Source organism: Macrosteles quadrilineatus, unplaced genomic scaffold (assembly GCF_028750875.1).
Source record: "Macrosteles quadrilineatus isolate MER2022 unplaced genomic scaffold, UCM_ALF_1.0 Scaffold_1__1_contigs__length_201487025, whole genome shotgun sequence".
Taxonomy (NCBI): domain Eukaryota; kingdom Metazoa; phylum Arthropoda; class Insecta; order Hemiptera; family Cicadellidae; genus Macrosteles; species Macrosteles quadrilineatus.
The window spans coordinates 69,763,428-69,779,659 of record NW_026542594.1 but is presented as its reverse complement, the minus strand read 5'-3'; the positions used below and the strand labels follow the sequence as shown (position 1 = coordinate 69,779,659).

Sequence of the window (16,232 nt, the reverse complement as noted above, 5' to 3'; positions counted from 1 at the left end):
TAATTTATCACTTTTTTAAACGGGATATTACTATAAGTGTAATGGAGACTCTTAAAGCAAATTTCTTCTTCTTTTCAACTATAAAAGAATTATCAAAATCGGTCAAAAAACGATGGAGTTATTTGCATTTTTCTTGATAAAGGTCAAGTCAGGTGGTCCGCCATATTGGATGGCAGCCATATTGGTACTCGACCAACGCCGATCGTGGCAACATGCGTTTTCTTACTGTCCAAAGTGTCCTTGACAACAATCAAAAGAGAAAGTGCGTCCGAATAATTTTGCATACTCAACCCCAACCACGGCCTGGTCTTTGTTTTGTTGGCAAAAACTTAATCAAATGCCTTAATTTTATATACATATTTACATCATATTACAAAGTGTCACATAAGAAATCATTTACACAATAGTATACTTTGTTTAGCAGCAGGGACTGAACTTCTTTCTTAAACTTATGATCATTATCAATATTCTTTATCCTGTTTGGTAGCTTATTATATAATTTTTTTTCCAAAATACTGTGGCAACTTTTCAAAGGAACTTAATCTATGAACAGGAAACTGGAAATCACTTCTGTTCCTAGTCTGATAATTGTGAATGTGTTGATCTTCCATTAACATATTAAAGTTAGATTTGACATAAAACAGACATTTACTAATGTACATAGATGATAGTGTTAAAATTTTGAGTTCCCTAAAAATAGATTTACAGGATGTTCTAGGTTTAGAATTTGTCATGATTCTAAGATACTTTTTTTGTAATTTTAAAACAGACTACATACCTGAACTACCTCCCCAAAGTTCAACACCATACTGCATTGAAGAAGCGAACAATGCATGATATACAATCAATCTCGTCTGTAAGTCAGTAAAGAGTCACTAAAGAGTGTTCTGATGAAGGTTAGCCTACTGCAATTATTATCTTAGTTATTTACTCATCTGTGTCCTGTAAGTCCTTGTGACATTGGACGTCGATTGGACTAATTGTAGTGACAGAGGAGAGTGTTGAAAATATAATGGGATTCATAATTGAGTTTTCCATTCAAAATTATTGACCATAATAACCAATTTTTATGCTAGATATAAATGATGGTCTTGAATTCTACAGTACTATGCGAAAGGAAATTTATTAAACTAGTGTGCCTGTTGCTCGAAATCGAGCAATTGTCTAGTACCGGTATTATACAGGAGATATTAAAAAATAACAGTCATCTTCTATGAGTGCTCAAAATCAATCAATTGTCAAGAACCGTTATTATCGTTGTTGCCGTTTTGCGCGTAGTTACGCTTTTTGCGCGGATTTTGGGGGGCTGCACGGATTAGGGTTGTGAGCGGATTTTGCGCAGATTTCACCCAATTGTAAAGTATTTTAAAATATATGGGAATTTCAACGGCAAATCAGGACACTTTGTACTATGTGACTCAAGAGGAGCACTTTCTTTATGAGTAGGAACTAAGGATTATATTATAGTGCATTCAAGAATGATCGATGATGTTTTTTTGTTTACTTATTGTTCTCTTCACTCCCTTTACTTCTATGTCTACGAATGACGAATCCTATAATCAGGTTGTCACTTCTAGAGATTTAATCGTTTTCTGGGGATATTTTACTACCCGTTCTAGTGATTTTCCTCTGGACGTTGGTTTGTGGCAACACTGCTAACCTAACCAAACAGGCAAACAAAACAAAGTACAAACAGAAACAAAACAAACTAACCAACGACCAACATAACATAAGCTTTAATAAAGCAAAGGGTAAAATATATCAATCACGGACGTCTCGCTAAAATTATATTTTTTTCACTAAGCACCGTTTCCCCAGAAAAGCAAAAAAACAAAAGTTGTTTGAGTTTATGTTTGTCAAATTAATTACTGTCAAATATAAATACACTTACGACACAAATTCATTCAGGACTCAGAACAAAAAAACAGTACGTTTCCTCGTCAAAACAACATTCATACCACAAATAAGAGAAAACCAACAACTCCTGTCTTAATTTATTGTTACCTCTAACCCAATATTTTAGGAGATATATTGCATTTTATTGATTTCTAAAACTTTTAACTGCTATAGGTAAAGTTTGTTCGAACAATAAGTTTAGTTTAATTGAATATGCAATTTTCAAAATTTTGTATTAATGTAAAAGCATTATATTTTTTCACTGAATATTTTTTTGTATCTGTTCAATTATGCTAATATTGAAAGCACACATAAGTGTAAACATCCTGTAACATATTTTGAGTGTTGCATTTCGTTATAGGTGAAAAATTAACTGAAAACTTGTTTTCTAGTGCTATATTATTAGACTAGGTTAATTTACAGAGTGCACGGATTGTGCACGTATTTTTAACGTATTGTGCGCGGATTAGAGAGGAAAAAGCGGGATTTTCATGCTTGTGAGGAGGGATTTCTTCCGGAGCTGTGTGGCAACACTGGTTATTATACAGGCGTTATTTAAAACTGCAGTAATATCAGTCATAATTTTCGATTTTGATAATTTTAAAAGACTTAAAGCTTATGTAACTAATTGAAATACTCACTCTATTAATAACGGGTTGAAATAATAAACACTTACTGTGAAAATATTTTATCATTTTTTGAAGCAGGCCTTATTTTTTAGTGTTTTATAAAAATGTTTCCCGACTTAAAAGCTGTTACCAGTAAACATTTCTTGCATTTATTCATTTGATCTAACATTAGGTAGGTTTTCTTTACCACTGTGACAACATGATTTGTATATTCTTCATGATTTTTTTACTTGATAAATAAGTTTCATAGCAGAACTGGTAAAAATTATTCATCTCTCCAAGTGATTGTGTATCTGGATTCCTTACTGTCCCGCCTCTCTTCTACTCTTCTCATACATATAAAATTTCCTCATAACCTCCTCCTGTTTTTAATATTTCTTCTTTAAACTCATGACATTTTCTGTTCTTCCAACAAAACTGATTAACTGTTTGGATTGATCTATAACCTCATGAATATTACAAACATTAATATTTACTCCCAAGTTGAGGTGAGGTGAGTTTCTTTTTACATACAGCCGTTTTTTTGTTTTTAAATTTGTTCAATGTATAATTCTTATGGTGAAAACCTGACCTTTGAAAGGGTCTCACGCCCTTTTGGGTAGGTAAGGGTAAGAAAGGGGTAGGAACTTGAATTCTAAAACCTTAATGCAAAACTACGAATTGGGCCGAATATTTTGACACCTTAAACTTTGAAATTGGTCCACAAATAAGGGAGGAGTAGTGTTCACAAAAAAAAAAAAAAAACAAAAAAAACAGCCCTCACGTATTAATATAAGAGATACTTTGAGAAGTTTTAAATATATAAATACATAAAACTAGAGACATAGCACAATTTTTTTGAGTGACAACACTCACTTAATTATGAGTCCCATTATATTTTCATTTTTGCTGTTGAAAACGCAGACGACAATCCAGAGACCACGTCGGTCCGTCTTAACCTGAACCTGATTCAGTTTACTTCCAGTCCTGCCGACGGCAATGTACACACGTGAATTGATAGGCCTAACTGTAATTGTTTCGTGTTCTGTGTTAAATGTTTGTAACGTATTCTGACGACACCTCCAAAAGTGGATCTTTTGTAAATCCTGACAATGGTGGAGTTAAAGATCCTCCAAAACATATCTAGCAAGTAAAATTTGACACTGGTATATTCAAGGGCGGTCCTAGACATATATTTTGGGGGGGTCACCGGGGGGCCTGGGGGGTGAACATGCTAAAATGAGTGGTTGTTAAGCTATTTTGAGGACCTAGTTTAATGTGTTCAAGCTTCCCAGTTTATTTAAAGGTCAAAGAAATGTCTAAAAATAAACTTGTATAATGTCATGTTTTTGCATTATTGAGACTTGTGGTTTTAATATCAAAGGAATACCGCAACATTACAACAAATTCAAGCATTATTGATTTACGAAAACACCCTTTCAACTGGTGCCGATGTGCATGCTAAACAGAAAATGTCCAAAATCAGACCAATATTTCGAAAAAGAGAACTTATTTTATCTAAGAAGTGTTTAAGAACTTGCACCAAACACGACTGCATTATACCTGCCCAGTAAGCAACAGTTAACCTACACAAAGTACACTACCCAACTAACGTTGCGTCGGCGTCCCGTCACTGCTACCGCCTGAAGAATTGGTTCTCAGTGTTCTCATTTTTTTCTACACCAGTGCCAGTGGCAATTTACAAGGGGTCAACGTGAGAATAAAGTTTTTGTGCAACGTTTTTGTGGTTGTGCCGGGAATTAATTCCGTCCCTTCCGCATCTAAGTCTGAGACACTACCATTTTGTTGTTTTGTGGCTAGCAACATGCCAATTGGGTTGTGTTATTCTTAAATATGATATCAGGTGCTCTAAATATGAATACTATTTAATATTGAAAGTTTTGAAATTTGCTATGGTAATCATTGAATTACATTACTGTAATTACAAATTCCTAACGCTGAACTCAGATAAATTAATATTCAACTACCTTTTAAACTTTGACTATTGATACAACTTCTTTTCTTTATCCAATACCCAATTCAAGTTTTCAATCATCTGGGTTAAAATGAATTATAACATTAAATGCCGAAAAATTAAATAAGAAGAATGCAGCCGAACGTCGAACGTCAGCATCGGACACTGCCGTTGCCATATATGGCTGAAAGCGTCCGTTGTCTGCCGATCTTCCCTACTTTTCATAACGTACTAAAACATAATCAGGCTTGAACGATCCCAAGTTTTAGGTTAGACTTTGTAATTAGTCCTTTCGTTCGCTACAAGTGTAAAGACTACAACGAATTTCAATTTGGTAAAACAATTTGCAATAAAAATTATTAATGTTTCCCTGGTATAATAGTTTATGTATATAAAAAATATTTTGGGGGGGTCATGACCCCCTGACCCCCCCCCCCCCCCCGCCTGGGACCGCCCTTGGGTATATTAAGGATTGTATGACAAAGTGCGTTTTTACCATTCTTAGAAGCAATATTAATTACGAACGGCAAAATGTTGTTGGTGTTGATAGTGAGCTAGGCCTACTTAGAAACACTTTTTCGGGCTGCTTATACAAAACTATACAGTCATTATGACAGCTACAAAAAAATATCCCCCCTCAAAATCCCCTAAAATAAGCTCCCCCCAAACATTCCTGTGGCGCAAACGCGCCACAGTACCCCCCGTCTGTGCACCCCTGGGGGGGGGGGGGTAAATAAAAACAACAAAAGTTGGATAAAAGAAATTGGTTTATTAGTTTATTAGCTCTATGGTAGCTTGTGTGTATTTATTTTTAATGCAGAATTCTGTAATGTAATAATTTATCTTGAGGGGGTTACTACTTGCTCTTGCAATTTAAATTTGATTGTCAAAACTATGCTTTTAAAAATATATGTAAATTTCTAGCCAAAAACGGGGCACCGCCTTCAGAAGCAGCTTCTCTAGCCAAACATGTGGTTACAAATTGTCCCAATTTGAACATATTGGGTCTAATGACAATTGGAAGATTCGATCATGACCTTACACAAGGGCCGAATCCGGATTTCCAGGTACAAATAGATAGAAAAGACACATTTGCATTTCAGATATATTGCCTTGATTACTGTTTAAGCACTGAACTTCAGTTCAGACACAACCACAATTCCTTATTGCAAGATGTATACTCTATGATAGTACGGCCGTATAGAATGGCTCTTAGAGTAGATATAAAAAGAACAGTGGCGGATGTACTATTTGGGCTAACGGGCTTAAGGGTGCGCTCTACCTCAGCTCGGGCTTCAGTAGCTATGTTGCGCCATTGAACAGCGCCGCGAGAAGCGCTTGCAGAGGTGTCCAAGATGCCTGTTTTCAAATTAACCAATAATGATAGCTACGCACTCTAAGTGGCTTATAGTAGTACAAAGAACAATCTATAGTTCTTCGTTTTTCAAATTTTCAAATGGTGTTTTTTTAATAAGTTAGGGCTAGTTGAAAAGACCTTTTTTCTTGTCCTACAACTCAAGTTTATAAGGTGTGTATTAGAATAATTGAAAAAATTAAACCACAAACTATATAAAATATCATCCTCTTTAATATGAGACCTTAACTTCGATTCTACCTTCAATGTAGCAGGTGAAAACAGAAATCTTGCAAAAACCTTGCATTCGGTAGCGCGTCAGGGGTAAAGCGCGCCCTTAAGTCCCCTCCCCTTGGACTCTTAAACTTACACTAGATAAAACAAGCCTCGTGCTCCGCAACTTACACTAGATCATGCTGGGTAAAACAAGCTCAAGCTCTAAAAAATCACAATTTTTGAAAATTACAAGAAAATAAATGTTGTGCAATATTTTTACGTAGTTTTGCGTTATGAGAAAATACTGAGTTAGAGATATTTTTGTTAAACTTTAACAACTAAATCTAGACTTCTACTGGACCGATTTTTAAAATTAATGGGTCATTGGAAATCCCAGTTCATGTAGATTTGCAAATAATTATGAAAGTGTGATTTTATTAAATATTTGTGGTGAAAAAGTAAAAATAACAAAAATACATTAATACCCCCGCCGCACCAAACCTGCAGACTAAGCGAATTTCAACTTGTCTGATTACATTTTTACTAAAATATTTCCATAAATGAGACATATTTATTCACAATTTAAATTACATTAGATTTAACCAGAGCTTAGGTTTGCTGCTACGGGGAAGGTAAAAAGTGTTTTTTGACCATATGTCAATAGTATAAAATGAAATAAATAAATTTGCCAAATTTTATCAACATATACCCATAAACAAGTAAACTACAACAGTTTTCATTTTCTCCATAAGAACAACACAGGAATTTTAAATTACATATTTTTTTTAATTTTCTCCGTGACTGTTAGGCATAAAACAGCTCTTCAATATACTAAATTATTTATTTTTTTAAGCTCTACAAAATGGTTGAGAAAGAAATTGCAAAAATTTTTATTTTTAGGGTTAAAAATGGGAAAACCCCATTTTTACCCCATAAAACCCCCCCTAAACCCCTGTTCCCATGGTCCGATTATGCTGGTTCGCGAACTCGTTTGAATAAACGTAGGTTTACACGTTAGTACCAAATTTCATCAAAATCGGATCATATACGCTCGAGTTATCGCGCTAACGGACACATATATAAATATATATATAAATATATGAATTTGAACAGATGGTGTTTTTGGCTTCTGGGGACCTCAAAACGAAAAAGTAAATCGGTCCCGAGTCTAGGTCTTATAATGAGACCTACGGTAATAGCTTATTTCCTATATGGGAAATTCGCTAAAAACTGCTTATTTCAAGTTTATGTTTTCAAGTTTCTATTTGTAGCCAGCTTTTGGAAGTATTTTCAAGAAGTTCATGGTAGTTATTTGCAGTAGCCTAAATTTTATCCTCTTTCAGAATATCACATCCACTTTGGTCGATTCCTTTAAAAGTTATAGGCAATAAGCTAAGTGACCTCCAAATTTATAGTGGTGAGAAAATACTGAATTACATATCTTTTTGTTAAACTTTGTACAACTAAATCTAGACTTCTACCGGAACGATTTTGTTCCTTAATGGGTCATTGGAAAGACTAATTCGTGTATATTTGCAAATAGTTATGAAAGTTTGATTTTATTACATATTTGAGGAGAAAAAAAAAACAGTAATACATTTAAAACACCTTTTTCCAAGTTTATATTTCCAACTTTATATTTTTAGCCAACTTAAGGCTGCCATAATTGAGTATTTTCAAGAAATACATTATAGTTATTTGTAGGAAATTTTATTCTCTATCAGAATATCACTACTACTTTGATCAATTTACTCACCATTTCAAAGATCTTTGCAAAATTGTTAAGCAACCTCCCAATTTATAGTGGTGAGAAAATACTGAATTAAAGATGTTGTTGTTAAACTTTGTACAATTAAATCTGCAGTTTTACTGAACCGATTTTATTAATTTATAGGTCATTGGGAAGCCTAATTCATGTGGATTTTCAAATAATTACAAAAGTTGGATTTTTTTAAGATTTACTAGGTGAAACCTGTCAAAGTCGACAGTTACAGTTGAGGTTTCAAGCAAATGGAAGCTGGTATTTCACCGAAGGTTCTTAGGTCAAAACAAATAGTATGAGGTAATTAGAATTGAATAACTATATCTAAAACTAAATTCCATATTCAAGATATAATTAAATTTATGTTTTCTGATTAAGCGATACAGTATCTCGAACTTAACTGATTAAAACTATCAATATCTCAAAGGAAAGCCTTTATTTCTAGAAGTATTTTAAGACCAAGACATATAAAATAATTTAAATAAAAATAGAGTTACATATCATTGATTGCAGATAAGTACCTACTAAAACAATTATAATTATTGTTGATTCGTGATTCAGCAGTGTGCTTTAGGTAGTCCAATCTTAATAATCAATAGCTCAAATGAAAGCTGGTATTTCACTAATGGTTTTTAGATCAAAACATATAGGGTAACGTTATTAGAACTGCTGGAATACATCTTTAATTGAAGTAAAAAAATCTAATTTATATTTTTTTGTCGAGTCATACATTAGATAAATTAATGATGATGCTTGATGACAAATATGTGCTTGCATAGTTTATTTTAAGACTAACATTATGAAAATCGGTTGGGTAGAAGAGCCAAACGAACTTGAAATAACCCAAATTTAACTCCTATAAGAAATGTACAGGGAGGCAGTTTGTGCATAACTCGAAATATACGTCAAAATGAATGCTGATGCTTGATGGCAAGTAAAGGTTGCGTCCATACCTTTAGTTTAAGGCCAATTTATGAAAATCGGTCGGGTAGAAGAGCTAACCCTACTCGGACCAATAAAGACAATAAAGAAAGACCAATAATTTTTATATATGGCAATAATTGGTTTACCATCATGCATAATCTAATCATACGAAACATGTGTTAATAATTGACAGCTTATTGTTATATTGTTGTTTAATTGATTTTTCTTTGATTAAATGTTGTTCAAATTTTGCATTTGTGTTTAAAGTGTGTTCCTTATGTTAAGTGTGTGATTATAATGTTACTAGTGTACATGTTGCTCGAAATCGAGCAATTGCAAAGAAGTACAGGAGTTATTTATAAACAAATTACTTGTTTAAAAACTAATAACAGTCATAATTTCCAATGATTTTAAAAGAGTCAACTAAAAGATTATTAACCAATGGAAATACTCACAATTCACAGTCCTATTCCAGTTTAAAGGGTGAATTTTTAACAATCAAACTGCCCATGGACGGGAAAAGGTAAGCTTACAATAAGTCAACGTAAAAAGGCTGGCAGCTTCTATAAAGTACCGTACCTAAGTTATTTAGCCAATTTGTAGACAATAAGGTGTAGGCTACTTTAAACTCTACAGGACAGAGTTAGGCAAAAACTGGCAAAACTCTGAAATGGTGTTATTTATCATAGGCTTACATATATGCCAAATCCTTAAAATAAAAATTTAATAACTAATAACTTATATCATTAAACACCAACCACCATCCAAAACTATACACATTTGTAATACAACATAGATAATTTACACATTGACTGTTTACAATTAACATATGTTCTTCTTCTAACTAATAATTTTTGCTTCGCAACGGGAAAAATCTGTTTCGTAATCATTGAAATAGATTTATAATAAATAATCTAAAACTACCACATAGTTGTTTTATTTTTTTTATCGGCTGTCTGAAATTGTGAAATAAACATCTGACAGTTCTGGTTGTTTACATTTAAATGTCAAAGCAAATGTAAACATTGTGAATTTTACCTCCCTCAAGTAACAGAAATAAAATACTTGGGCATGCACTTAGATGCAAAGCTTAATTGGAAGGCACATATCTGGACTAAAAGACAACATCTAAATTTAAAAACAACTAAACTTAATTGGCTTCTTGGATCTAAATCACAACTCAGTACACAAAATAAATTGTTACTGTACAAAACAGTTTTAAAACCAATTTGGACTTATGGTATTCAGCTTTGGGGATCAGCAAGTACCTCAAACATTGAAATTATTCAACGTTACCAATCAAAATTATTACGTAAAATTGTCAACGCTCCTTGGTTTGTTACCAACAGAACACTTCACAATGATCTTCAAATTCGAACAGTAAAAGAAGAAATTACAAAATCTAGTTAAAAATACATTATAAAATTGGAAAATCATTCAAATCATCTTGCACTTAATTTATTGGACAATCACAACACCATTTACAGACTGAAGCGACATACGATATTGGACCTACCATTCAGATTCGGCTAAGTGTTATCAAAATTCTCTTTGTTAGCTAGTGTTGACGGTGGTCAATCACTAGCTCATGTTCTTCAAGTTATTTTTGTACTGTATTACTATTTATATCATTTGCTTATTGTTCAACTTGAACAGATTGAAAATTAAATAAAGTTAAAAAAAAAAAAAAAAAATGCTTCCATGGAGACCAATTTTGAATATTTAATTTCTGACAACAGCTGGAGTTTCAAAACAATTTTTGTTTCCCATGTTAATCTTATGGAGAAATACGAAACTTTAAAGGTCCCCATGGCCTCACTATAATTATTTCCCTGAAAAGAAAGTTTCATGCACAACTTCACGTTACGCTCTTTCCAAAGACACCAAAAACATGTCAATCGGTTCAGTAGTTTCGGAGGAGTAATTGTCACAAAAATCCTGCTTGCGTATTAAATAAGTATAGATGTGCTTAATCTGTACCATTAATATTAGTGAGTAAAGTGGTGTATGGATTTCATAACCATTATTTTACTAGAGACAGTTTTATTTAACCACAACGGGCTCTGTTGCTAATATAAATAAAGCTATTTTTGTCTAGAGAATAATTTAACTAGGGTATCTTACTTCTGACTTCGTAGTAAGCAAGCGTTGAGCGGTCACACGGATTTGATAGGAGAGATGGACATGGTCATTTGCATAATCAAAGGGGTGTCTGCAATGTGATGAACTCATTCGTTTTTTCCCAATAGAAGAACAGAGGTATGGCAATTGAGAATGTAATTTTTTATATGAAATTAATTGCATTACTGTATTTAAATTGTTTTGTTTAGTTAAAAAAAAAAAACACTTATCTTTTATGTACTACCTGAAAAACTATAAAATGTGTATCAAATGTTATGTTTTATGGCTTTGATTATTACCGTATTTATGAAATGTTCATTTATAAAAAAAAATCTTCCGTAATTAATTCTGAATAAACATTAAACATAAAGAAATGAGTAGGGGGAGAAATGGAAAGATGCAAGCCTTCCTTTCTTTATGACTTTTTTATATTAATTACTAGCTGACCCGGCGAACTTCGTATCGCCTAAGTTATAGGTTTCCCCTAAGACAGACCGATGGAAAGAAAGTACCGTTACGTTTAATTTTCAAGATGATCTCGTTCGCATCGCTCAATCACGTCCTGGTAGAAGTTCGTTCGCTACGCTCACTCACCTTTGGATTGGAGCTCGTTCGCTACGCTCACTCACCTTTAGGTTGGAGCTCGTTCGCTGCGCTCACTTGCCTTCAGGTTAGCTCGTTCGCTACGCTAACTCGCCTCCAGGTTGAAGTTCGTTCGCTACGCTCACTCACCTTTGGGTTGGAGCTCGTTCGCTACGCTCACTCACCTTTAGGTTGGAGCTCGTTCGCTGCGCTCACTTGCCTTCAGGTTAGCTCGTTCGCTACGCTAACTCGCCTCCAGGTTGAAGTTCGTTCGCTACGCTCACTCACCTTTTGGTTGCAAATTAGCTGTTGTCATAAATGTAAAAGAAATAATAGTGCTGCACCCTGTTGGTAATCCTTGTAACTTTAATGCTATTGAACATCATAGAACAGAACCAACTTGTTTAATTGAAACAGCTGTTAAGATTCATTAATTCCATTTCTCATAAGGTTAACATGGGAAACTCAAGAGCCACTGGGGCGGAGCCCTTTTAAGAATTTCGAAACGGGAAATAGTTTACGTCCGATTCGCATACCTACAGAATTTACACACCAAATTTCATAACGATCGGTGAAGTCGTTCCGGAGGAGTTTGCAGACAAACACTGTGACACAAGAATTGTATATATTAGATTTATTTCTTAAAGCAAAACTTAAAGAGATAATCAAAATAATCTTGTTATGATTTTTTATATCACAGACTGCATACAAATGTGTGTTGGAAGCCTAGTAATTTAAAAAATTGTCTAACCCCCCGCTGTAGGTCAAACCTCCCAGACCCCCCCCCCCCCCGATGGTATTTAGCCCCCTCCTCCATTACTAAATCCTAGATCCACCACTAAACCAGAATAGACAATAAGAATATAAACTGAACTAAATAATTATCAGTTTATCAACAGATATTGAATTCATTAAGAGTTTAAACTGTACTGATTATGATTATGGTTATTTCATTGCATATTTGACCTAGTTTCATTTAACTCTCTGATACTAATCTCATTATGCACATTGGTTTTAGACTGTGATACCCTTTTATTTTACAAAATGTATGTTACCAGTAGGTATGTCTATAATGGGATAAATAATAAATCTTTGTCAGCCATTTTACCTACTAAAAGTTATTCACATAACATCAAACTAGAAGCTATACCTTTCTTGAAGGTCTTATTTACTGCTCAAAAAATAAAAAAATAAAAATTATAAATAATTGAAAAGAAATAATTTATTGTCTATATTTTGTATTCATAATCAGTGGCTTAGCGACTGTGGATCGAGTGGAGCAGTCGCTCCAGGGGGAAAGGCTCTAGGGGGCGGAACTTAGGGGAGCAGATAAAATATCAGATATACATAAATACAAACTTAAATTTGGACTTCCACTGATCAGGTATATACTTAAAAACAAATATTATTATAAATAAACTCTAAATATCAGTCTTCAATTTTATTTATAATATTTCTAGATGAATCGTAATTCGTCACCATCGCCACGCCACGTTGCTTGCTGCTGCCTAGAGAACGAAACTTGAATTGCGGCATACAATATTTGATATTGTTGCAAATTTGTCTAAAAAATTTTTCTCTTGGGTGGGAGAAGATTGTTGTCACAATGCAGCAAAATCGACTCTTTTCAATACTGCAATACTTAAGGAAGCGTGCAGTCCGATTTTGATGAAATTTTTGGTATCTGTTTACTAATCCATGGTATCTCCACCAAGCATTTTTTCAATTTTTGCAAAAATTTGAAAAATGGAATATTTACAAAAATGGTTGGAATGGTTTTGATTAAAATTTAGACTGCTTTCAGAGTAAACTAATGATTTTCCTCGAGCAAAGCTCGGTCCCCAGGTACTTAGATATAAATATAGAAGATTTTGGGGCTGATTATCTCACAATTTAACTTTTGCCTTGGATCACGGTTTTTCATAAAATCAAAAAACACATGTTATGTCAACATTAGTATTTATTTATTAAAATCAATCAAATCAACTCTTCTAGTAATCAAAAATAATAAAATTAGTTTTACACTGTCCTTTCATATCTTTCACATATATAGTAATATCTACTACCTTAATCTGTTGTACTAATGGCAAATCTTCCCTATTCCACTCGTACTCGTCTGTGAAAATAACCCCACAGAGCATTAATAAAATTATAATATAATAATAAGTTAACAAAATAAAATTTGCTGATCTCTAAAACCAATTGAAACATGAATAATTGATTTGCTAAAAGAAAAGATTGGCAAAGGTGACTAACATGATTTCAAATAAAGTAGCCTACAATTCAAGGCAATTTACATTCGATTTAAGAATAGTTTTACAAATGAAACTTTTGGCTTGGAAATTATACATCAGACAATAAATTAATTAAATAAAGAGACTTACATTTTCTACGAGTAGTGTTCGTTTCGGAAGATGCCAAGACAGTAACGGTTTATTCAAATCATCCTAGGTAAAGTCGGCGTTATCAATGCCTTCTGAATCTACTAGTCTTAACCTATAATATATAGTACAAAATGACTATCGATTTCATACATAGTTTATATTTCTGTGAAGAATTTTTTAAACCTAATATTCGGTATACCTACACTGTAATTGTCCTACTGTTAACATTAAAATATGTGACACAATTTTCCGTAATCAACGACGTAAATAAACCTACCACATAGTTCTGTTGTGTGCATTGTGTAAAGATAGTGTTAATGACAAGTGTAGACAATTTAAGAAAACTTAAACTTAAAAACTTCTACGAGTCTCGTTAACACTATTAACGCAATTGTGTACACTACTTTACATACGACCGGTTTTTAATGACTAATAATCACTACTCAAAACTTCTAAGAGAGGTTATGTTTTTGTTTATAACCTCTCATTGCCACTAACATTGATGCGACGACTCATCACAATGTACCAATTGTACAATGTATTGCAATCACATTGTACCAATCACAAATTGCAACAACCGTTAACAATCAAATTGGTAAACAGCTGATTAGTTGAAGTCGAAGCATTATTACAATTTTACTTCTTCTCTCTCAATCCTTAAACTTCATTGGTCCTTTACCTGTGTTGTTACGTAAAACTATGCTGTTATGTAAGTAAACAATGCTGTTATGAGAAACTTTCCAATTCTAAGTACTGAACTGAAATATCTATTTTAAGAAACGGATTTAGGTAAAATATTTTATTCAATTTGTTTGGATCAGCTGTATGAAATTGTGAAAGAAGCATTTAACAGTTCTGACTGTTTACATTAAAATGTCAATGCTAAGGTAAATAAATATTGTTAATTTTCTCATGCTTCCATGGAGACCAATTAATATTTAATTTTGAAAACCTCACCTCAAGACTTAATTTGATACACCTATTCATTTGATACACATTCCTAGATATGTGAACCATTTCTCTGCTTAATTTTGGCTGTATTGGTTTAGTATTTTAGTCGTGGCAGCTGCACAGACAAACATACACCCCCTACTAGCAGCAGAGCCCGTTGTGGTTAAATATAACGGTCTCTAGTAAAATAATGGTTATGAAATCAATACACCACTTTACTCTCTAATATTAATGGTACAGATTAAGCACATAACATTATAATCACACACTTAACATAAGGAACACACTTTAAACACAAATGCAAATTGTTAACAACAACATTTAATCAAAGAAAAATCAATTAAATAACAATACAGTAGACTCCCTCTTATCCGGACACCTTTTGGACATCGGTTTGACCGGACTACACTCGGTAGAAGTGACATCTCTTTATCCGGATAATTATTATCAGCACATCGGTTTAACCGGTCTAGATTGGCAGGAAGTGGGCGGTACTGAAACGACTGTTCTCGGGGGAAAGATTTGAGACCAGTTATTACGTGTCTAAATACAATGCTCTCCTAATTTTAAGTCAAATACTGTATAGAGTATGCATTTAAACGGTCCGTTTTAATGAGATTTTGGGGACGTCCGTTTAACGGAAAACCCCCGTTATCCGAACTGGCCTCGGTCCCGAGGAGTCCGTATAAGAGGGAGTCTACTGTATAACAATAAGCTGTCAAATTATCAACACATGTTTCGTATGATTAGATTATGCATGATGGTAAACCAATTATTGCCATCTATAAAAATTATTGGTCTTTCTTTTTCTAGTCGCGTTAGCTCTTCTACCCGACAGATTTTCATAGATTGGCCTTAAACTAAAGGTATGGACGCACCACTTATTTGCCATCAAGCATCAGCATTCATTTTGACGTATATTTCTAGTTATGCACAAACTGCCTCCCTGTACATTTCTAATAGGAGTTAAATTTGGGTTATTTTGAGTTTGTTTGGCTCTTCTACCCGACCGATTTTCATAATTATAGTCTTAAAAAAAAACTATGCAAGCACATATTTGTCATCAAGCATCATCATTTTAAAATTTATCTAATGTATTACTCAAAGAACAATATACATTTGATTTTTTCAATTTTTTACTTCAATCGAAGACGTATTCCAGCAGTTCTAATTTAATTACCTTATATGTTTTGGTCTAATAACCTTTAGTGAAATACCAGCTATTAATTGAGATATTGATTATTAAGATCAGACTACCTAAGGACACTGCTGAATCACGCATCAACAATAATTATAATCGTTTTAGTACTTATCTGCAATCAATGATACGTAACTCTATTTTTATTTAAGTTATTTTATATATCTTGTTCTTAAAATATTCTAGAAATAAAGGCTTTCATTTGAGATATTGATGGTTTTAGTCAGTCAAGTTCATGAAACTGTATCGCTCAATCAGAAA

General features: G+C 33.4%; 1 protein-coding gene across 3 annotated transcripts in view; it reads left to right on the top strand.

The window, feature by feature from the left end:
• LOC128983546 (pyridoxal phosphate homeostasis protein-like) overlaps positions 1-16,232 on the top strand; it is a 102,755-nt gene that overhangs the window by 70,140 nt on the left and 16,383 nt on the right. For all 3 annotated transcript variants that reach the window (XM_054402857.1, XM_054402855.1, XM_054402856.1), the window contains exon 4: positions 5,404-5,546. In XM_054402857.1, the coding sequence (XP_054258832.1) occupies positions 5,404-5,546 (143 nt within the window). The remainder of the gene's footprint in view (positions 1-5,403; positions 5,547-16,232) is intronic.